Genomic DNA, 21,638 nt, shown 5'->3' with positions numbered 1-21,638 from the left:
CGGCCACTTCAACGTTGCGTCCGTCTAAGTACGAAACAGTATCATTCCTTTCCCCATACTGAAATCCATACAAACCGAAAGCCAACAGACGCGTGCTCGCTCTGGCTTCATATTACCCAACAGCTCCATTCCAGTAATCGGGGCCACTTTTAGATCCGCTCGAAGTGATACACTCGACCCCAAAAGGCTCAAGAATGGCGGCCGCGTCAGGCCGACCGCTGGTGGTGGAGCTCGCGGTGGAAGGCATGATGTGCATGAAGAACTGCGGCAACACGGTGCAGAGCGCGCTGCGCAGTGTGGACGGCGTGGCCGATGCCGTCGTCGACTTCGAGAAGCACAGCGCACACGTCGAGTGCGTCCCAGGCGCGAGTGTGACTGCCGACGACCTGGTGGACGCCGTCGAGTGTGTCGGCTTTGGTGCTGCAGTGAAGACGCCAACCAATATGCAGACGGACAGCGAGACGCAGGACCCACTGACGATCGAGTTGCTGGTGGAGGGAATGATGTGCCAAAAGAACTGTGGGACAACCGTGGAGAACGCGCTGAGAGGCGTGGATGGCGTGGCCGACGTCGTGGTGAGCTTCGAGCACCGCAAGGCCACAGTGACGCTGTTACGGCCCGGCAGCACGACGTTGGAGCAGCTGGTGGACATGGTGGAGTGTGTAGGCTTCGAGGCCAGCGCATACGACGCTGCCAAGGCCGCAGCCATCAAACTACAGGCACAGAAGCAGAAGCAGAAGCAGCAGGAGACAGAGGACGTGGCCGTCGATATGCCCGACGTGGGCGGCCACCCGCGCGCCGTGTTCCACGTGGAAGGCATGAGTTGCGCCGCGTGTGTGAAGGCCATCGAGGACTACGTGGGCAAGGCGGAGGGCGTACTGCACTGCCGCGTGGGTCTCATCAGCCAGAAGGCCGAGGTGTCGTTCGACCGCGATCTGATCGAGAACGAGCAGACTTTACTCCAGAAACTCATCCAGGACGCCGGCTACAAGGCGACGTTCTCACACGTGGTAGAACCAGGTGACGATGACTCGCTGGAGCTCAAGTTCACAGTTACAGGCATGAGTTGTGCCGCGTGTGTGGGCAAGATCGAGACGGCAGTGGGCAAGTTGCCTGGCGTGACGAAGGTGCTGGTCAATTTGCCGCTGAACAAGGCGCAGGTGCATCTGAAGCAGCTGTCCAAGACAGGGCCTCGTGACGTGCTGGAGTGTATCAATGGCCTGGGCTACTCGGCCGAGGTGGCACTGGAGACGACGGACCAGAACGCTCTGAGCAAGTCAGAGGTGGAGAAGTGGCGCAAACTTTTGACCACGGCCATGATCTTCTCGTTGCCGGCCTCATTCATCCACATGGTGCTCATGTATATTCCACCAGTGGAAAAGGTGCTAATGACTCCAGTACTTAACGCTGTGACGCTCAAACTTCTGCTTCTGTTTCTACTTGCAACGCCAGTCCAGTTTGGTGTAGGATGGCGATTCTACGTGGCTGCTTACAAGGGTCTACAACATGGAGCTATGGGTATGGACTTCCTGGTCGTGGCCGGCACTACCATGTCTTATACGTACAGTTTCGTAGCAACTATCGGGTCAGCCTTGCATGCGGACTACCATGGCCACCACTTTTTCGAGTCTTCAGCGATGCTGCTGACGTTTGTTACACTTGGTAAGTACATGGAGTCGATGGCCAAGGGCAAAACGGCTGATGCGTTGTCGGAGTTGGCAAAACTGCAGCCGAAGACTGCTCTACTTGTTCAAAAAGGCAAGCGTGATCGCGAGATTCCGATTGAGTTAGTCCAGCGAGGTGATCTGCTTCGTATCCTTCCAGGTGCTAACATCCCAACGGACGGTGTGGTGAAGTCAGGCTCGAGCTCAACAGATGAGTCGATGCTTACGGGTGAGAGTATGCCAGTAGCCAAGAAAGAGGGCGACTATGTGTTTGGATCGACAGTGAACCAACAGGGCACGTTGGTTATTGAGTCAAGCTGTATGGGTGGCGAGAGCTCTGCTCTATCGCAGATCTGCGCTTTGATCGAAGACGCTCAACTTCATAAGGCTCCGATCCAGGCATATGCAGACTGGTTAGCGTCGATTTTCGCCCCGTGTGTTCTAGCCTTGTCAGTCTTGACATTTACTACTTGGATGGTTCTGCTCTCGATGGATATCGTACCTGCACAATGGAAACTCGATCTAGGCGTGTCAACGAGTACGAGCCACGCGGACGATTTCTTCTTGTCGATCCTGTTTGCTATTTCTGTTGTGGTGATCGCGTGTCCGTGTGCTTTGGGCCTTGCTACGCCTACCGCTGTCATGGTTGGCTGCGGTGTTGGCGCTAAGAAGGGTGTGCTTATTAAGGGTGGCCGCGCTTTAGAGACAGCGCGCTATATCGATACCATTGTGTTTGACAAGACGGGAACCCTCACCGTCGGACACCCATCTGTACGTGACGTAGTGGTGGCTGATCGTGCGTACACACCACGTGAGCTGTTGTATTATGGTGCTTCACTGGAATGTGTGAGTGAGCACGTTCTTGGTAAGGCTATTGTGATGACAGCAACTGAGCATGAGAAGTTGGAGCTTCACGACCCGACGGAAGTTCACGTTGTTCCAGGTCGAGGAATTGAAGGTGTGGTGGCTGCTAGCGAGGTGACATCTCGGAGCAGGCCTGTCAACGTGATGGTGGGCAACTCTGAGTACTGTGAAGAAAAAGGCATTGAAATTGGCGAGAAAGTGCGTGCTCACATGCATGAGCTGGAGCTTGAAGGTAAAACTGTGGTGGTGGTGTGCGTGGAGAACAAACTGGTGGGTGTCATTGCCTTGGCTGATGCTCCTCGCCCGGAAGCTGCAGCTGTCATCAAGCACTTGAAGTCAATGGGACTGGATGTGTGGCTGATCACTGGTGACAACCTTCGTACAGCCAGCGCGATCGCTCGTCAGATGGGCATCAGCCACGTCAAGGCGGTGGCTCTGCCAGGCGAGAAGGCAGCTCAGATCAAGGCTTTACAGTCGCAGGTGAACCCTCTGACTCTGAAACCGCGTATTGTGTGCATGGTTGGTGATGGTATCAACGATGCGCCGGCACTGGCGCAGTCGGACATTGGTATGGCTATCGGTGCTGGTACACAGATCGCCAAGGCGGAAGCTGACATGGTGCTAGTGAAGAGTGCGCTGACCGATGTGGTGGTGGCTCTGGACTTGGCTCGTGTGGTGTTCTCTCGTATCAAGTTGAACTTCTTCTTCTCGATTATCTACAACGTTGTGGGGATCCCACTGGCTGCTGGCATGTTCTTCCCGCTGATCCACCGGATGATGCCTCCTGCCTGTGCTGGTCTTGCGATGGCTTTCTCGTCCGTGTCAGTGGTGATATCTTCGCTTCTACTCAAGAGTTACCAACCGCCAGTATTAGGAGAAACAGATCAGAAGCACCACTTTAAGGAGGACGCAAAGGTGATTGAACTCAAGAACATGGTGCGCCAGAAGCTAGGTTCTTCGCACAAGACGTACGAGCCTTTATCCAACTCCGACGAGGTAAGATACTGCTGGCATGCTTTAGCCAACTCAAAGCACTGTTGTTAACTTGTTCTGCTTGTTATGTATACAGTGGGATGAGTGAAGTCCTATTCGTTCGTGGTCTCGTTGATTTAAGAAGTACGTAAATTTATGGAGTGGTGAATGAGGTAGCGTACTCGATAAATTATCATTCAAGTTGAGTAGTCTTTCTGCATTGACTTCGCTAGCCGAAAACGATTGAGTCTCGTCTCCCCTCGTCCATTTCGCTGTCGTCTCTATCATAGCGCTGCGTTTCCGACACATTACTCTTCGTAGTCCGCCTGGTTTTCGTCTTTCGTTTATGTTTATGAGGTTTCCGATCATCAAAAGAGAGATTGTTATGGTGATAAAGTGCTGAGCTCAGCTTGCTCTCTTCATCGCAGAATTCGGCCAGCAATTTGAGTCTAGATGTGGCCCACTGAGATCTGTCCTTCCGCTCGTTCTCCAATTTCTCTAAGATAATACATGTTGGATATCAATAAGAATGATGAGCCAGCTACATGTAAACATACCTTGCAAGTCGATAACTTGCTCACTAATGAGTTTCTTTTCATCTGTAGCGTCCTGTGCCGCGTTAGTAAAAAATAAAACGGGAGTGACATTTGCATCTTGGCATACCCGTAACGCAATTTGCAGCTCCGAAATCTCGCTCTTCGTTTTTCTCTCGTTTCGCTGAAGCTCTTTGTTTATCTGTGTGCAGTATGCCATCAGAATCCCAGCTTTATTGTCGATTGACACACAACAGCACAAGCAGTACCTCGTCTAAGTGGAGACGATTTTCGTCTCGTGTGACACATGCACGCTGAATGACCTCGATTTCTTTATCCTTTTTCCGTAGTGCTTCCTCTGCAGTCTTCGAGCGATCTTTGTACTCGCCTAATTCGCGTTCAAGTAGCGACACTTTCTTCTCCAACTCGATTGTCTCCAAATTTTTGGACTGGTTCAATGACGCTACTTGCAGTTCTAGTCGCTCATTTTTCGTGTTCAATTCGCTGGAAAGTTGTAGCTGCATTTCATAACTTGTCCGGGTTTGCTGCTGCTGTGCTTCGGCTTCGAATAGCATGCGATCGCATTCCTCAATTATCGTTGTCTGTCGGACAGTAGTGGCAAGTAACTTCTGTACTTGCTTATCCAATTCGTACACCTCCACTTCCAGCTTGCTGCTCTTTTGGCAGCTTACCTCGAGTTCCTGTTGTAAAGAGTCAATAGTTTCAGAGTTTGCACGAGTTGCAGCTTTCATCTTTTGCTTCCAGTGTTGCTCCATTCGTTTATGTTCGTCTGTCTGGGCTTCGTTTGACTGTTTAAGCTGCTCGACAAGCTGCAATAATTTCTTGTTCTTATCTCTCAATGCTTTGATTTCATCGCCATAGTCATGCCGAATGTCTTGGATCTTCTGACTAAGTTCATCCCGCTCTTGCTCAGCGCAGTTTAACTTCTTTGTTACAGTTCTCAGCTCGATCTTCTTTGCAGTACATGTTTCCTCAAGTTCATGCGCTCGTTGTTCCAGCAGCTTCACACTCTGTAAATAAGCTACATTTTCCTGTTCAGCTCCGCGCAAAGTGAAGACTTCTCGTTGCATCGTCTCGTTCTCTGCCTTTTGCTCAACTAATTGGCGTTCAAGGTCTTCATTTCGTTGACTTAGACGCTCCACGTGTGTGCGCTGAGCTCGCAAACGTTCCACAGACTGCTTAATTTCGTTTAGTTCTGTAGAGTTCGATAGGGAGCTCGATCCAAGCTGACCTTTACTTGTTACAACCAGTGCAGTTAAAAACTCTTTTCTCGTGTCGGTAGCTGTTTCGTTGAGTGCATTCACCATTTCACTCACAGATTCATCGTCACCGCTGTTATAGTAGCCAGAACTGTGATTTTTACTGTCGCTACTAGTTGTCGAGTCACTTTTTCTGTGAGTGGAGGAACTAGCGCCGCGTACTGAACCAGTTTTGGTGCTACAGGTTCGTACCATCGACGATTTCCCATTCACGACCTGTTGGAGGTGCTTTTGCCTACTGTCCGCAGAATCTAGGCTCAAAAAGCTTTGCTTAGTGGCATCCAAGTATCAACGTTATCTGGTAAGCACATACCTTGCCACGCTTGAATTTTTGCTGACAAACTAGAGTAGGAGCCATCTTGATCATCCTTCTTAGAGCGTCCTGCAACATTCTTCTTGGCGGTACGCGCTTCGCGCGTAGAAAGCATTGCCGGCTGCCGGCGTGAATTTCAAGATAACCTAAGTTAGACATCGTGAAACGGAGGACTCGTTTTAAAGCAAACTTTTATAAATTGCTGTTCTCAATGCGATAAACTGCTGCAACTTACGTATGAGGTTTGTGTTGATTTTTTTTTTTTTTTCAGTGCAGTTGATCGACTTTGGTTGAAATCTAAAGGTCCCAGGTGAGGTTGAGAGAGCGGTCGATATCCTCCATCTGCTCCTTGGCCGGGAAGCGCGTGTGGTTAATCTCCATCAAGCGCTGGACGACCCGAACAACTTGGCAGCTGTAGCCGAACTCGTTGTCGTACCAGACGTAGAGAATCACCTTGTTGCCGTCCACAATAGTAGCCTTACCGTCCACTGTACCAGCAGCACGGCTGCCGATGAAGTCAGTTGATGCAACTTCTGCCGAGTTGACAAAGTCAATCTGGTTCTGGAGTGGCGAATCCAGCGACACCTTGGACATGAACGAGTTGATCGAGTCCTTAGTGATCCCCTCGGCCTTGGTCGGGTCAAGTGTCAAGTTCAGAATGGCCAGCGACACGTTCGGTGTCGGGACACGGATAGCATTAGCAGTGAGCTTGTCCTTGAGCGTAGGGAGACACTTGACCACAGCGGCAGCAGCGCCCGTCTCGGTGATAACCATGTTAAGGACAGCACTGCGACCACGACGCTCCTTCATGTGGTAGTTATCGATCAGGTTCTGGTCATTCGTGAACGAGTGCACAGTCTCAATGTGGCCACCCACGATGCCAAACTTCTTGTCCAGCGCATACAGCGACGGCGCAATGGCGTTGGTCGTGCAGGACGCGGCCGAGTAAATGTTGTCAGACTTCGAAATTGCCTCATCGTTCACGCCAGCCACAACGGTGGGCACATTACCCTTAGCAGGAGCAGTTAAGATGACCTTAGAGACACCAGGCGACTTGAGATGCAGTCCCAGAGCATCGGCATCACGCCAGCGACCAGTGTTATCAATGACGATGGCGTTGTTGATGCCGTACTTAGTGTAGTCACATTTGTCCGGTCCGTCCGAGTAGATGATCTGGATGAGGTTGCCATTGGCGATGATGGCATTGGCCTCCTCGTTAAACGTGATGCTGCCGTGGAACGGGCCGTGCACTGAGTCGCGACGCAGCAAACTGGCACGCTTAATGAGGTCTTCCTTGGTGCCTTTACGCACTACGATGGCACGTAGCATGAGCTTGACGCCGGGTCCGCTCTTTTCAATGAGCAGGCGGGCCAACAGGCGACCGATACGGCCGAAACCGTACAAGATCACGTCGCTGGGCGTGAAGGCCGGCGCGTTGGTCAGCGGAGCCATCTTGGCGTTTAGCAGCTCGCCCAGGGCACGCACCTTGGCGTCACGGGCCTCGGGTGTGACCTGAGCTTGCACGTCCAGCACTTCCTTTTCCATGAAGACAAAAGTGCGGCCAAGATCGATGCGCATATCACGCGCGTTGGGCGCGTACTGGACGAGCGCGAGCAGCACCACGAGCGTCTCGGTGGGCTGCATGCGCTTGCCCACGTACTTGCAGACGAAGTTGTGCAGCTTGATGAGATCAATGCTGTTCTTGTGCACGAGACCCTTGCCGAAGAGCACGCTCACCACGTTGTTCTCGCGGTACAGGCGACCGATGAGCGGCACCATGAGGTCGGCCGCGTTCTCCTGCGTCTTCCACTGCTCCAGCTCCTTCTCGCGCAGTGCATTGATCTGCTCACTGCTCAGTTGCGGCTGTGACATCGTTGAGGAGGTGGAGAGGTAGTGGTGAGGTGGCCGTTGAAGGCACTTATGCGGTGCTGCGCAAAATGGGGAATGACGCTTCAGGGTCGCTGGCCACGCACTTGGTGTGTTCAAATGATGCTAGCAGTTTGCACAAAAACTGATAACAGTTACGCAAATGATTGCACCATTGTGACGCACGCCGACGACAACTTTGAGTTTTGATATACATACTATGCGGGACGCAGAATCGTAAAGTCCATATGGTTATGACGCTGTCAGTACAATTGCTGTTAGCTGCGTCCTGAAATGAATGTACGTTTGAGGATAACTTCAACTAAAGTGACACTAGGCCGGGCCATTTGCATTTTGATCCCAGCTCCACCACCCAGCAAAGCGACAGAGCAGGTTCGATGATGAGACTCGAGTTCTGCCACGTACGAGGCAACGGCGCTACATCCATTCGTGATTGAAACGCAAGCGAATGGCCATCATCCGGAGATGCAGCACTTGGCATCCTTCGCCTCGTAACGGATGCCGCTGCATTTAGTTTTGGTGGGTTTTGTGATGGAGACGAAACGATCCAGAAGCTGCATATCCTAACTAAAGTCTCAAGGAACGAATGCCTGGAAGCTACGCTAGTAATGACGACGCGAGTGAAGCCGCCGTCGGTGAGGCGCCAATCGATTTCGATGCCGAGGACGCCGGAGCTGCGGGCGACGTAGACCTGAAGTCGCCCGTGATAGACACTGGCGGTGATAACAACTGGGAGGAGGAGAATACACAGCAAAACGATGTGGACAAAGACGATGGACCGCAGAGCGTCGACTCCGAACCGGGTCATTACAGCTGGAAGCGCGCTGATGGACGTCAGCGCAGTCAGAGTCTCGATGAAGAGGATGAGGACGAAGCTGACAACAACAGCGAAGTCAGCGACAAGAGGGACGTGACGGTCCGGACGCTCCCCACAGGTATCGACGATCTCCCGTTGTTTGCAGACGAGAAGAACCGCGAGCTGCATGCGCAGATCCGCATCAAGGAGGCGCGTTATGAGGCTGCCAAACGAGAACTCGCAGAGACTCGATCGCGCGTGGAGATCATGACGGAACATCTGAAAAACGTGCAACAAGAACTGTTGCATACTCAAGCTTTACACGGTGCTAAACTCAAAGAAGTTGAAAGCGAGGAACACATGAGGCAACTAGCAGAGCGTGAAATTGGCCGAGTGGCTCAAGAAGCCAAAGTGCTGGACGCAGAGGCAGCTGAACTAGAACGTAAACTTGCAGGTTTACAAGGCTCATTATTCAAGGGGAATGAAGCGATGGACGCCTTTAAGCTGCAGATGAACTGGAATCAGGACGAAATGGAGCAGTGGGCAGTGGCAGCGCGACAGAAAGAAGAGGATGCCATGGCATTAGAGCGATACCGACGGGCCGACGAGGCCCGTATCAAGGAACTGACGTTGGCGTTGGAGAAACTGACTCAGCAATTGACTCGAGCCAAGCGTGAAGTGGACGATGAAGCTACCGAGACACAAGCCAAACAAATCGAGTTAGACAAGACGGCGGAGGAGTTCCGCTCTCTTCACGCAGAGCGCGCGAAGCTGGTGGCACAGTGGCAATCAACACTAGAGGCGATGCGAGCTCGTGACGAAGAGATCACACAGGCAAGCGAACAGTTCGCCCTGGCACAACGAGGTCTGCAGAGTAAGCAGGAGCTGCTTGGAGAGCAGAAACGTCGTCTGCAGCAGCAAGAAGCAGCAAATAACGAAGCGCAGGCTCAACTGGCAGGCAAGGAACGTACGCAGTCCAAGGCACAGCAAGAGTTACAGGAGACAGGGGCTCGCTTACAAGCCTTCCGCGATCAGGTGGAGCTACTGAAGAGTGAGCTTTCCAGTGCTGTGGCTGCGCTGAACCAGCAACGCTCGAACAATTCGAACCGTGATGACCGGTTGGAGGCGATGAAGCAAGAGCTTGAGGTAGCCAGAGCGCGGTTCAAAGGCACCAGAAAAGCGCTGGAGCGTTGCCGAGACACAACTCTGGACGCTGAAGCACTGGCCAAGCAGGCTGAAGCGGATCTGGCCGCTATGGAGAACGAAGTGAAGCGTCTGGACAAGGAGATCGCCGCTCAAAAGGAGCAAATGTTCCGCAAGAGTCAGCAATTGTTCGCCCTACGACAGCAAGAAGCGAATCTGGTAGCTGAGCTGTCAGGGGCGAAGTCCGCAGCGCAAAACCTGCGCGCTAAGCTGCGCTCACTGGATGCTCAAGCCTTGCGTCAACAGGAGCTTGTGTACAATGGCGAGTTCCAGATCCAGCAAATGGAGCGCAAAGTGGCTCGAGCTAGTGGAGAACGAAGTGCCGATGAGACGAAGGCGCTACAGGCTCAGATCCAGGTGCTGCAGATGGAATTAGACCGTGTCCAGGCCGAGCAAGTCATGCTTACAGCGCAGTGTAAGAAGCTTGAAGACGAGCGACGTGCCCAGGAACGATCTCGTAAGGCCTTGATAGCTCAACAACGGGAGGTGGACGCTCAGATCGCCGAGCATGAGCTGCGCAACGAGAGCTGCGCACATGCACTCAAGGCAGCACTCAAGAACAAGGAAGAACTGCTGATCCAGCACGATCTCCAAGCGCTCGAAGTGCGTCGTCTCCGCGACCTGCTTCACGCTCGTGCTGATGAGGTCTTGTCTCTCGAGAACCGTGACTTCCAATTGAAGAAAAGTATGGAGGAACGCAAGCGTGAGATTGCTGCTCATCAGGAGCTCCAGCGAGCTGCAAACAAAGCTTTTGAAGACGAACGTCACCGCGTGTCTGTAGAACTGGCTGATAGAGAGAGTCGCGTACGTAAACTGCAGGCCAAATTCGAGACGCTCTGCAAGATGGGAGCGTATGCAGACGATGGCGATGATGCAGGAGAGGCGGGTAAGGAGAGAAGCCAGGCTTACTTTGTCATTCGAGCAGCTCAACGTCGCGAGGAGCTCCAACGTGAAGGAGACGAACTGGACGACAAGATCCGTATAGCCGAGAAGGATGTTCGTGCGCTGAAGAAGACGCTGGCTCATCTGGAAGAGCGCAACTCGGCGTACCGTAAGAGCTTCCATCGTGCTGATCTCGCTGGCGACGATGCACAACGTCTTGCTGCTCTGGAGACACAAGCCAAGATGGCGGAAGACACGTTCTTTAAGAAGAAGAAAGAGCTGGCGAGAGTTGAGCTGGACGTGACGAGCGAGACTCAGCGACTTCGTGAGGTAGAGACTCAGCGCGACTTCGCTCGAGCCAATGCGACGCAACTTGAAGGTGCGTTGGCACAAGTGGACCGTGAGGTGCAGACCGAGCGAGCCAAGTGGGGGAAAGTGGTCAAGAAACTCGAGCGTCAGATGCGAGAACACAAGCAGTTCGCTGTGAGTGCCGGGGGATTCGATGACGACGGTACTTGGCGTACAAAGGAGCAGGTGATGCTGGAGGCGCTGGAACTCAAGGAGATCAGTGCGAGCTTGCTGTACACGTTGGGCCAACTGGCCAACGAGTTCCCCGAGATCGGAGACCCATTGCAGATGGCTGTGCATGAGGTGGGCATGCACATTCCAGCCGTGCCGCCTGGACGAACAGCCGCAGCAAGAGCGGACGGCGCCGGTCTGCCTCGCCCCATGTCCGCACGCAGTGACAAAAGGTTTGATTGTAAATATTGCAGGTGCAGGTCGATATTTGCGACTAACACAAATATTTGCTTAGCGATCGGTCGGTGCGCAGTGCCGGCAGCAATGGCTCGTATCGGAGCAATGGCAGTACTGGATCTGGAGTGCGTGTAGCGGCCCCTATCAGCAAGGTTCAACTCGGGTTTTAATAGGTAAACAACGTCTGGACCACCGGAATATTGCATCAAAAGAAGGAGCATGTTTGTTACTCAGGCCTGATAGCTTTGAGGTTGATCGATTCTCTGAGTCTAGGCGAGCTTCTTAGCGACCGTGGCGGCGACGAAGCCGAGCGCGCCGAGAGTGGCGATGTGCAGCCACGTGGAGACCGTGAAGAACGGGCAGTTGGTCAGGCTGTGGTAGGGCAAGTGCTCATGCGGACGCATGGGACAGCCGCCCTTGAGCGTCGCCTCGCGAAGACGAGCCATCTCGATGGCGGTCTGCGCCCACTCGGTGCCGTGATTGTGGCCCTTGTCCGACAGGCCGGCGCGGTCCTTGGCCTGCTGCTCGTTGAGCACCGTGAGCACGCCGAAGAGCACAGGCACGCCCGTGTCCAACTGCACACGCATAATGCCCTGCGAAACGGCCTCGCAGATGTACTCAAAGTGCATCGTGCCCCCCTTGATGAGCGTTCCAACGCAGATGACGGCATCCAGCTTCTGTGACGCGATGATACGGCTGGCGGCGTACGGAAGTTCGTAGGCACCCGACACATCAGCGACCACAATGTCGCTCTCGGCCACGCCAGCACGCAGCAGCTCCGTCTTGGCGGCCGATACCAGTGAGTTCACCACCTCGGCATTCCACTTGGCGTGCACGATGGCCACGCGCAAGCCCTTGCCGTCCGTCTTGCGGCTGCTGAGCGCGTTCAGCGCATTCTGCTTGATGGCTCCTGGCATCGTTTTCGTTTCTGGAAAAGATGAGGGGTTTAGAATTATGTTCACCACACCACTGTCGCGAATTTTACTTCTCCCACAGGTGCGAGCAAAATAAATGACCGTGCGACACAATCTGATTGGCTAAAAATATATTTTTGCAAATAGTGGTCATGTGTTGTTAATTCTACGTTGAGACACAAAAGTCATCATTCCCGTGAAACGACTCACATTGCGCATGCCAAAAGTACACTTGGGAACGAAAGTATAGTTGGGGACGACAGTACAAATGGGGTCGACAGCGACATCGATAGACAGCCAACAATCCTCATTTCACTACTCATATTCCTTTTCTCAGGACACAGGGCTTAGCTCGCAGGAATGGACCTTCCGGCTACAAGTCGTCTGTACAATGAAGCTCTCGCTGCTGCAAAATTTGCTGACCAGCGCCTTGAAGCCCGCACAAGGTTCGATTAAACTGGAAGTTTGCGCCGCTTTGTTGAGTTCTGCAAACAAGAAGGATATCGCAATCCCATCCAGCAGCGCTTCGTTGAGCTTCCAGGCGTCATTGCCGCATATATCAATCGCCTTGCCACGACAAAATCCAGCCAGTGGCCTGCGGAAAAGCTTCGAGCCGCTCTTTCATGGCACTACACCAGACCAGAAATGCTTGTCGGCGGGCACCCTCACGATCGCTGGGTTGTAGAAACGACGGCAGATGGACAAGTCGTTCCTCGTGGCAATCCTGCACGGTCGGCCGCCATCACACAGATTTTGGCAGGCCTAAGTAAAGCAAAAAGGCGTGAGAGGACTCCCAAGCGGGCTTCCCCGATGTCGTTATCGATGCTGTCCAAACTGATAGCGTTTTTGCAAGATGACATCATGTTCAACAAGACGATGCGCTTGTGGCTTTCCGCTGTGTGCTCACTGTGCTTTTATGGAATGTGTCGAATCAACGAAATACTCCTGATGAAGAAGGGCGACATTCAATTGGGGCTTCAACGCAAGTCGCGTAAGGATGGCACTCTGATCAGATTTGGCTGTTTTACGATACGCGACAGGAAGACAGATCACGACCCTCTGGCAAGTCGGACGTATTCGCTTCACCGGCTACCGAAAGAAGAGGAAGCTGCCCACGCCGTGACGTTCGTTAACCGTTGGTTCGACCACGCGCCTGTTTCTCTACACCACAATTGGCGTGATAGTGACTAGGCATTCCCGGGCCTGACAAAAATCCCGCGAGGATCAGGAAAGCGAAAACGCGGACTGGAAAGCAACTGCAACGGCAGGTTCCTTCCGTAAGGTTGGAATAAAGCGGGGGGCTCATATGGCGGACAACAATTTTACTCAGGTGCTCAACATAGTCGCCGAAGCAGCAGGGATAAGCAGAAACGTGCTGGGAGACGAGATATGGTTTACATCACATTGCTTTCGGAGAGGAGGGGCGCAATACAGATTTATGTTTGCTCCCGAAAAACGGAGGTGGTCCCTGAAACTCGTCAAGTGGTGGGCTGTGGGTCTCAGAGCGAGAAGTCGGAAACCGTTGTACACTACCTGTTGGACGATGTGATGGACCGGGAAGAAAACCAGCTTGGAGACTCGCTGGCACCAGACGTTGTGATGCCTTCGACAACAGTGCGGGAAAGTGTGTTAGGCATGGAATACGAAAGCACTCAGTATGAAGAAGCGGGATTCGACTGTTATCGTGCTTTATCGTCGCCTAGAGGCTCGTCGGACTTCTCCACATCAGTCGTCAACGACATCAAGGAAGCCGTACTGACTGGACTTCGGGATATGGTCAAAGACATTAACGGAAACGGACTCTTGGCCCAAGTATCTGTGAACGAGGAAGGACGTAACCCTGGTGGAACCAGCACCGCGATCGACACGGCGCAGTTGGTGTCTGAGCTCCCTGACGCAAAATCATGGCGAGACTACGTGACCCAATACTGGACATCAAATCCTGAGCGCCATCAGTATCGAGCCGGTGTGAATATGCTCCCCCATGAGCGCAAAATACACCGCTCGCGCTTGTCCAGGATGAAGATCATCGCTGAGTTTGTTCAGGCAAGGTTGATGGGGATATGGATCGCTTTGAAACCGAGTTTAGCTGTCTGATATCAGGCGATATGACAGTTAACAAAATCCTCGCGGCGATCCGAGCTCAGAAGCGTAAGTAATTTGGATACGTCATATGTATTTGTCGTCCCCAACTGTACTGTAGGTCGTCCCTAAGTGTACTCCCTGTCACCCCCAAGTGTACTGTACGTCGTCCCCAAATGTACTGAATGTCGTTCCCAACTGTATCTCCAACTGTACTTAATGTTGTTCCCAACTGTACTATCGTTCCGAATTGTACTCTTGTCGGCCCCAACCGTACTCTACGTCTGTCCTAATTGTACTCAAACTGTAAGTTAAGTCGACCCCAAATGTACTATAAGTCGTCACCAATGTGTACTCTATACCGCAATCCACCCCAATTGTACTTTGTGTCGACCCCAATTGTACTATGTGTCATGTCTCTGTTTATCCTCCGTATACTCAATATTTACGTGACGATACACAAATTAAAGCTACAATCAATTTTATCCAAAACATGTATATTTTTCGTTTATGCACCTTTTCCTGGTTTTCGCTTCGACACTGCCCATTCTTCACCTGGAGTATAGTCGTCGTCCGAGCCATCCTCCTCGCTGTTGAAATCGATCTCGTGGTACTCATCATCGCTGATCATGACCACCACTTCTTCCGCGTTGTGATCTGGGCCGGTTTCCTCAAGATATTACTCATCCCCTTCGTTCTCGAACGCATTGTCGACGATCACATCGTCTCCTCTATTGTCTCCACTTTCACTGTCGTAGAAATCATCAACGGGAAATGGAAACTCGCATGCAGGGCACTTGAGTTCGCCCAAGGCTGTCAAGCCTTAGAACTGTGCATAGTAGTCCACGAGACAACGATAATCAAACTGGTGATCACACTGAGGGCCTTCCAAAACAATACCGGTGATTGCATCACCGCAGACGCGGCACTTCGGGGGAGGTGAAACGTGCTTAACGATGATCGCCTCTCCGTCTTCAACATCGAGCTCGACAAGCGTCCGGCAGTTTCCGCATCTTGGGTCGTGCTCCATGCTCTGGATTATGCACGCTCGGTGGTACGGCTGTCTACAGCGGTCACTTCCGCATACCCGTATGTCGGTATCTTCGTCATCAAATGGGCATAGACAAAGACGACATTCAGTCACGCTCTCGTGGGTGTCGATTCGTCATGGGCTTGTCGTCTGCTGCATCGTTTCTCGACGTGTCCTCAACAGCAGTTTCGACAACGGGCGCTTCTTCAACATCATTCTGGCCTCCCAAGTCCAAATCGTCCCATTGAAAATCACGTACTCCACGAGAAACTCCCATGGACCCTGATCACGGTCGCGAATGATTTCGCTGTCGACCAGAGCATGTGCAGGTGCATCGTCATCACTGACTTGTAGCAGTCGCTCCAACAGTTCTGGCTCTTCAACTTGTCCTGGCTTATCACCCTGACCCAACTGTTCTGGATCTTCGACATGTCCTGGTTCACCACCATATCCTGTCTCATCACCCTGTCCTGTCTCTTCAACTTGTCCTGGCTCTTCGGTCTGTTCTGGATCTTCAACCAATCCATCACGCTCACGACCGTTGCGCATGTTGCGATGCCATGCCGCATCTCTCCCCCGGTGCGCCTGATCCATCTGATTTCGATGCTCGATTCGATCGGCATGCGTCCGGCAACGCGAAGATCGCTGATGACGCGTGAGGTGGTGGCGATTCCCGCGGACCCACTGCCAACACACTGGGCATAGTTGCCTGGACCCAGTGGATGTTCCTCTACATGATCCTTGCTGGTGGCGTTGTAAATGGCACGAGCGAGAGAACACGTAGTGGCATACGTTGCAAGTGCGTTGGGCATCAGTTTCCTCGTTTAGAAGCTCTGAAATATTCATTCTCTAAACAAAAAACAATAAATAAGCAAACGTATTAATAAATTTCATCCAAAAGCGTAATTTATTTAATGCAGCCGTCGCACATGCGATTCCAGGTCGTCGCACTGGTGTAGTAGAGCGTTTCGGGGATGATTTGATAATGAATTGCTTTTATTTTCCTTTGCACGCAAGTAGCGGATTGCACTGGTGCGAAATGTATCCACTTCGAGACCTCCCTTCGTCCAGTTTAGTGTACGCTACTGTATACCACAATCTACAATCCAAAACAACCTAACCCTATAAAAATCGCACACGTTCGACGAAGTCCTACTTCTCTGAAATTTATTATGCCTTTCAGTTATAATATTCTGCAGCAATAATTCTGGCTCAATTCTATTCCCTTCTCAGCCTTAATAATGCCCTACGGTCAGCTAATTTCATGTTAATTATGGGTTGCCTCATCTCCGCCGGTTTGAGGGCGGGGGTGGTGAGCATGCTCTAAGACTAATCAAGCCCGAGTAAGAGGGATATGAAGGTGTTTGGCGGTTTACTGGCGTGTCTCCACCGATTGAATCTATCACGCTGGTCAACGGTGTAGGGGAAGAGTTTGCAATCTTATGCTTAATTATCATTAAATATGGCCGGATAGCTTTTTATGGATCTAATTTTGCCCGAATTAACACTCTACCCGCCAAAATGCCAAAACAAGTAAAAGGCACAATATTACTATTTTAGAGTAAAGGGTGATCGGATTGATGGTTCATTTTCCGGGAAAGAATAGACCGTCTATTTATATCCAGTAACAGTAATATAGTCATGAAGGGTCCATACAAATTTACAGTCCTACAGTATATTGATGGCTGTATACCTGTGGTTGGTTAATAAACTATACAAATAATACATGTGTCGTTGCTCTTTCCGTTAAGTCCGCCTGTTGTTGTATGGAATGTTGCGCGAAAAGTACGCATGAATTTCGCCTGAAATGATATCTTTGGTCGTGTAATTTGAGCAAGACGGGATACTCGGATGAGCCAGAAGTACAAGATCAGCATCCTTACCGCTAATGTCTAATTCTGTCTACTGACAAGACGCTGCACAATTGAATGGGTACAAGGTAGCAACTCTATGTGTATTATATGTATTAAACAATTCAAACAAAGCTATCTCGTTTTTTCCAGCTTAAACACGCAAAGACTTCAAAAGAATTCTCAACCTGAAGTAGCGTAGAAATATATTTGAGGGGGGACTTTGGTAGCGCGATTCCACGTACTACACATTCAAAAAACAAAAGGACTAGTAGGTCGTAACTGTCTCCGTCTCTTTGATTAAGGTCGACCTCTCTTTTCCACTCGATGCCGCGCACCATTACTGGAAAGACTTTCTCTACCAGACGCTTGCATTCATCATGCTGTTCCGACTTATGTTGGTGATCAAAAAGTGTGGTTGCTTTCGGTGTGGTCTTTGTTGGTCCAGGAGGAAAAAGCAGGAATGAATTGATTGAGTTAGCTGTGGCTAATCTGGTCGAGGTATAGGGAGAGCTGAGTCAGCTGCCCTGAGGTCCCTTCGGGGATGAGCAAGATGGCGCGAGTACCAACACCTCCCCTCGATTTCAGAAACCAGTGGACATGTCAAGTGGAGCTCAAGAGGAGCTACGAACGGTTTTCTGCAAGGCGGATCTTGCCGAGCGCCTTCGTTAAGCAGTCAGCCAGCATCTTCGTCGTTGGGCAGTACATTGGCACGATGGTCTTGTCTTGGATCGCGTCCTTGATGGAGAAGAACATACAGTCGATAGTTTTCTGAGCTTCGGAGCACTTTCCGTTTGTGAGGCGCTCTATCGTGGACTTGCTATCGATCATGAGCGGGATTGGCGAGTTGTCGACGGAGATCCGAATCTAACCAGCCGGCGCAGATCTGAACGCCTGTCTAGCAAACGCGTTGGTACTGCGGTCATCACCATGGCTGAAATAGCGCACGAACCACTCACCGTTGCTGAAGCACGGCAACTACCCGAGTGGCCACTATGGAAGAAGGCGATTGAAGACGAGATTGATGCCCTACGGGCTAACGGAACCTTTGAGGTGGTCGACCGACCACCTGGAGTCAAGATCATTGGCACCACGACGAAACTGAAGATCAAACGAGATAGCAACGGACGGGTGGACCGACTCAAAGCGCGAGTGTGCGCCCAAGGCTTCATGGAAATCCACTCGATTCATTACCTTGAGACGTTCTCCCCGGTAGCTCGACTCGCCTCGATTCGCATCTTCCTAGCACTTGCAACACAGCGCAGTCTGAAGATCACCCAAGGTGACGTCCCAACCGCCTTCGTGAAGGCGCGACTCCAAGAGGCTATCTATGTCCGACAGCCCCGAGGCTTTGAAGAGGGCGGCCCAGGCAAGGTGTGGAAGCTCTTCAAAACCCTCTACGGCCTGAAACAAGCTGGACGAGATTTGCTTTCGGAGTTGCACGGGTTTCTCCTCGACTTCGGCTTGGAATCTACAAAGGCCGACAAGTGCGTATACATCCACCCACATCTAACACTCATTGTACTTGTGTATGTCGATGACATTCTTATAGGTCATGAGAACGACGCCGACAAGGACCTGCTCATGAATTCACTTCAGACCAAGTACGGGATTAAAGATTAGGGCGAGGTGTCGTGGTTCCTCGGAATGCGAATCCAACGAAACCTCAAGGAAGGAACAACACGAATTGACCAAGAACAACTCGCTGGAGAAATTGTCCGAAGATTCGCAATCGACAGCTGCCGAGATGCCCACACGCCGATGCACCAGAAAACGATACTCTACGCTGCCAACCCCGGAGGCGAGATGGACGGTGATGTGCCGTACCGACAGGCAGTAGGTGCTCTACTCTACCTCAGCCGAGTCACGCACCCAGACATCAGCTTCCCCGTAGCCCAAGTCGCTGCCTTAACGTGTTCCACAGCGATGTTCCCTACACGCGTGATATTTATCTGCTATGAAGTGGTTGTCGGAAGATTGCGGTGATGTAGCTACATAGACAATTAGAAACTGCTGGTACCCCACGGGCATTGATTCAAAACGGACAGGCCATTTCTTACTTAATTAAGACAAGTACTTTACTGTGAGAACCCCACGAAGACCCACTGGCACGCTGTAAAACTGATCCTCCGCTACGTTAGCTCCACACTGTCAATGGGGATCACGTACTCGCGCTCGACGACATCGCCGCAGGTCTGCGGGTACTCCGACGCTGACTGGGCCAACGGCAAGGCAGGCCGACGCTCAAGATCAGGAGTAGTCGTCCTAGTTCACGGCAACCCCGTAAACTGGCTTTGCAAGAAGCAAACGGTGGTGACCAAGTCCGCCACGACTGCCGAGTACGTGGCCGCCTCAACCGCCGTCGACGAAATCATATGGACCGGACATCTCATCGCAGAGATCAGCAACTCCATTGATCGCATCGACGGTGGACTTGCTGACGGCAGTCCTTACTCGTTCACTAGTTCTTGGGTTCGTCTCGTGCTGAGCATGGCAGATCGTCGGTTCGTCCGGTTCGGGAGGGTGGGGGTGACTTTCAGTCGTGTCGGGTCCGGTAGTGGAGAGGAAGATCACGTCACATGAGTGGACAGCACGGTTGCCACCATGCTTGACGTACACGAAGTACCCTTTCCTGATCTCATCATGTCCGACAAATATCCCGGTCTGGCCTTTGGGCCTGAATCTGAACAGTGTGGACTGGTGCTCCGGGGTAAATTTAACCACGACTCGCTGTTCAAACTCACGGAGCTCGGATAGGTCGGGTTTGTGCCCGTAGAACTTCTCGTACGGAGTCTTGGATCGGTCTGTGCGTGTCGGAACACGGTTCCGCACGTACACAGCCGCTCTGATTGCTTATTCCCGAGTTCAGCGTGTAGCAGCATTGCCCGGGCGAGATCTGCTAGTGTCCTGTTCGTTCGTTCCGCCACTCCGTTTTGGTAGTGGGTATGCGGTTCGGATTGTTCTCGGGATACACCAAACTCACCGCAGACGGTGTCGAATTCATCACCGTAGAATTCTCCGCCTCCGTCGGATTGGAACACGAGTAGCTGTGCTTCATTGCCGAAGCGAGCCCGAATCATCAGTACGTACTCTCGGAACTTCAGTTTCGCCTCATCCTTGTGTTTGAGGAAGTAGACGTGCGTGAATCCTCTCCATTTGAGCGCGAAAAAGTACACGTTGCCGTGGACGCTCTTCTGGAATTTGCCAGTCAGGTCTCCATGGCATATGGTCGCGTTGATCGTGCCTGGTCTGGTGCTCGTTTTCGGCGCTGCTCGTCTTGTGATCTTGGCTTGGGCGCAAGTTTCACATGTTGAGCGTGGTTTCCGGTTACCCACAAACACAAACTCGATGGGACTGGGACGCCGCGTGGCATCACAACAGGCGTAATCGTGGAGATGACAGTGTTCACGATATGCAGAGTGTAATGTACTAGTCATAATAGTTAAACCCGAGCTTCCAGGATATTTTACCCCTAGAATATGATAACTTTCCGTATAAGATAATTATATATAAAAGGTAATTTTCGACGTAGAGTCTAAATTTGCGGTCAGATTTGCCGAATTCCGACTCCTCATACGTGATTTCCCTCTTTGAAAAAATGCTCTCAATGGCTCGAAATATCGAAGAAAGAGCTCTAGTAAGGGTAGCTCATGATCTGACGCAATACAAGTATTTAATTTTCTCGATAATCGAAACATACGTCAAAACATATGGTGGTTAGGCTTATCGACCCTTTTTTACACATTCATGTCCGAGTGGCTTCACTTCGACAACTGAAGCTCCACAAATCCTCAAATGATCACCTGTATTAATTTTTAAAAGCTCTCATCGCCGCTTCTTCTACGATCTGGTCGACTTCTACGGCTTGGACGCCGGCAGATTCAATACTGCCATCCTCTAGTGCCTGGAAATACTCGTCTTCGACTTTTTGTATGTGCTTGCACGCATTCGTCCATTTTTTTTAATCATGTCCCTACTCTTCTCTACCTCAAACAGAGATTATTATCTGCGTTTGCTGGGCAACTTCTTCAGCAGCCAGTGCTGCTGGTAATAGGATCACGGTTTTACTGCATTTATCAATATACGCGTGGATGGCTGGTGCTACATCTTCGTAGCCCTGTGGCCTTCTCCTGCGATCTACAACGTCCGGTTTCTACGTTTTCATTATTAGTTTAGAAGGTACTGATATGTAACGTTATACCCGCGAAATATCCCTCACCGACAACGTTTTGGATGCTTCTTGCGGTCGATGTTCTCTCTAGGCGCGGAAAACCGCGGTATTAGAAGCCCAGATATACTTGCTAATGATCTCTTGCGTTCGTCCAGCAGCCTTGGGGTCTCCAGCCCGGTCATCGAGGAAGAATTTGTAAGCTCGAATGATTATATCGCGTGCAGCTCTCGATTCTGGCGAGGGTCAACAGTAACCGCCACGTAATTTTTGCGAATAAATTTCCATTGAGGCTTCCGTGAGCCAAACAAAGTTGCTAAACAGCAACGATAGGTGGAGAACAGGTTCGATCAAGCCTGGCGGGAGGTTCATAATTCGGAAGCGCTCGGTTCGCTGCAACACGAGGTCTAAACGTAGTCTGTGCCGCCATGGTCACCGGTAGAG

The 21,638-nt window shown here is 51.5% G+C and overlaps 10 protein-coding genes across 10 annotated transcripts; 4 read left to right on the top strand and 6 right to left on the bottom strand.

Moving 5' to 3' along the window:
- The first annotated feature begins 68 nt into the window (after window positions 1–68).
- On the top strand, window positions 69–3,937 carry PPTG_01360 (hypothetical protein). Its single transcript, XM_008894610.1, has 2 exons — window positions 69–3,524; window positions 3,598–3,937. The coding sequence occupies exons 1-2, from the start codon at window positions 195–197 to the stop codon at window positions 3,607–3,609; spliced, it is 3,342 nt and encodes a 1,113-aa protein (XP_008892858.1). The 5' UTR covers window positions 69–194; the 3' UTR covers window positions 3,610–3,937.
- On the bottom strand, window positions 3,758–5,741 carry PPTG_01359 (hypothetical protein; the record flags this gene model as incomplete). The annotated part of the gene is made up of 5 exons (XM_008894609.1): window positions 3,758–3,987; window positions 4,058–4,109; window positions 4,164–4,235; window positions 4,303–5,564; window positions 5,627–5,741. The coding sequence occupies 5 exons, from the start codon at window positions 5,739–5,741 to the stop codon at window positions 3,950–3,952; spliced, it is 1,539 nt and encodes a 512-aa protein (XP_008892857.1). The 3' UTR covers window positions 3,758–3,949.
- Window positions 5,742–5,780: 39 nt separating this feature from the next.
- On the bottom strand, window positions 5,781–7,613 carry PPTG_01358 (glyceraldehyde-3-phosphate dehydrogenase, type I). The gene has a single exon (XM_008894608.1). The coding sequence runs from the start codon at window positions 7,496–7,498 to the stop codon at window positions 5,924–5,926; it is 1,575 nt and encodes a 524-aa protein (XP_008892856.1). The 5' UTR covers window positions 7,499–7,613; the 3' UTR covers window positions 5,781–5,923.
- A 240-nt stretch (window positions 7,614–7,853) lies between these two features.
- PPTG_01357 (hypothetical protein) lies at window positions 7,854–11,387 on the top strand. Its single transcript, XM_008894607.1, has 2 exons — window positions 7,854–11,146; window positions 11,209–11,387. The coding sequence occupies exons 1-2, from the start codon at window positions 8,100–8,102 to the stop codon at window positions 11,318–11,320; spliced, it is 3,159 nt and encodes a 1,052-aa protein (XP_008892855.1). The 5' UTR covers window positions 7,854–8,099; the 3' UTR covers window positions 11,321–11,387.
- Window positions 11,349–12,098, bottom strand: PPTG_01356 (6,7-dimethyl-8-ribityllumazine synthase). The gene has a single exon (XM_008894606.1). The coding sequence runs from the start codon at window positions 12,065–12,067 to the stop codon at window positions 11,420–11,422; it is 648 nt and encodes a 215-aa protein (XP_008892854.1). The 5' UTR covers window positions 12,068–12,098; the 3' UTR covers window positions 11,349–11,419.
- Window positions 12,099–12,874: 776 nt separating this feature from the next.
- Window positions 12,875–13,255, top strand: PPTG_01355 (hypothetical protein; the record flags this gene model as incomplete). The annotated part of the gene is made up of 1 exon (XM_008894605.1): window positions 12,875–13,255. One exon carries the CDS (start codon window positions 12,875–12,877, stop codon window positions 13,253–13,255), a length of 381 nt encoding a protein of 126 aa, XP_008892853.1.
- A 198-nt stretch (window positions 13,256–13,453) lies between these two features.
- On the top strand, window positions 13,454–14,161 carry PPTG_01354 (hypothetical protein; the record flags this gene model as incomplete). Its single annotated transcript, XM_008894604.1, has 1 exon — window positions 13,454–14,161. One exon carries the CDS (start codon window positions 13,454–13,456, stop codon window positions 14,159–14,161), a length of 708 nt encoding a protein of 235 aa, XP_008892852.1.
- Window positions 14,162–14,654: 493 nt separating this feature from the next.
- PPTG_21044 (hypothetical protein) lies at window positions 14,655–14,777 on the bottom strand (the record flags this gene model as incomplete). The annotated part of the gene is made up of 1 exon (XM_008895496.1): window positions 14,655–14,777. One exon carries the CDS (start codon window positions 14,775–14,777, stop codon window positions 14,655–14,657), a length of 123 nt encoding a protein of 40 aa, XP_008893744.1.
- Window positions 14,778–15,311: 534 nt separating this feature from the next.
- PPTG_01353 (hypothetical protein) lies at window positions 15,312–15,725 on the bottom strand (the record flags this gene model as incomplete). Its single annotated transcript, XM_008894603.1, has 1 exon — window positions 15,312–15,725. One exon carries the CDS (start codon window positions 15,723–15,725, stop codon window positions 15,312–15,314), a length of 414 nt encoding a protein of 137 aa, XP_008892851.1.
- A 1,925-nt stretch (window positions 15,726–17,650) lies between these two features.
- PPTG_21043 (hypothetical protein) lies at window positions 17,651–17,857 on the bottom strand (the record flags this gene model as incomplete). Its single annotated transcript, XM_008895495.1, has 1 exon — window positions 17,651–17,857. One exon carries the CDS (start codon window positions 17,855–17,857, stop codon window positions 17,651–17,653), a length of 207 nt encoding a protein of 68 aa, XP_008893743.1.
- Window positions 17,858–21,638: the final 3,781 nt, after the last annotated feature.

This window comes from Phytophthora parasitica (assembly GCF_000247585.1).
Source record: "Phytophthora parasitica INRA-310 unplaced genomic scaffold supercont2.3, whole genome shotgun sequence".
In the NCBI taxonomy this organism is placed as follows: domain Eukaryota; phylum Oomycota; class Peronosporomycetes; order Peronosporales; family Peronosporaceae; genus Phytophthora; species Phytophthora nicotianae.
Note: the sequence above shows the minus strand (reverse complement) of the source record. Positions and strands in the feature narration are given on the sequence as shown.

Bases quoted from the DNA above. Each gene is read 5' to 3' on its own strand.
- PPTG_01360 (XM_008894610.1), top strand. From the start codon at position 195: ATGGCGGCCGCGTCAGGCCGACCGCTGGTGGTGGAGCTCGCGGTGGAA.
- PPTG_01358 (XM_008894608.1), bottom strand. From the start codon at position 7,498: ATGTCACAGCCGCAACTGAGCAGTGAGCAGATCAATGCACTGCGCGAG.
- PPTG_01357 (XM_008894607.1), top strand. From the start codon at position 8,100: ATGCCTGGAAGCTACGCTAGTAATGACGACGCGAGTGAAGCCGCCGTC. The intron at 11,147-11,208 runs GTTTGATTGTAA...ATATTTGCTTAG, and splicing joins TCCGCACGCAGTGACAAAAG to CGATCGGTCGGTGCGCAGTG.
- PPTG_01356 (XM_008894606.1), bottom strand. From the start codon at position 12,067: ATGCCAGGAGCCATCAAGCAGAATGCGCTGAACGCGCTCAGCAGCCGC.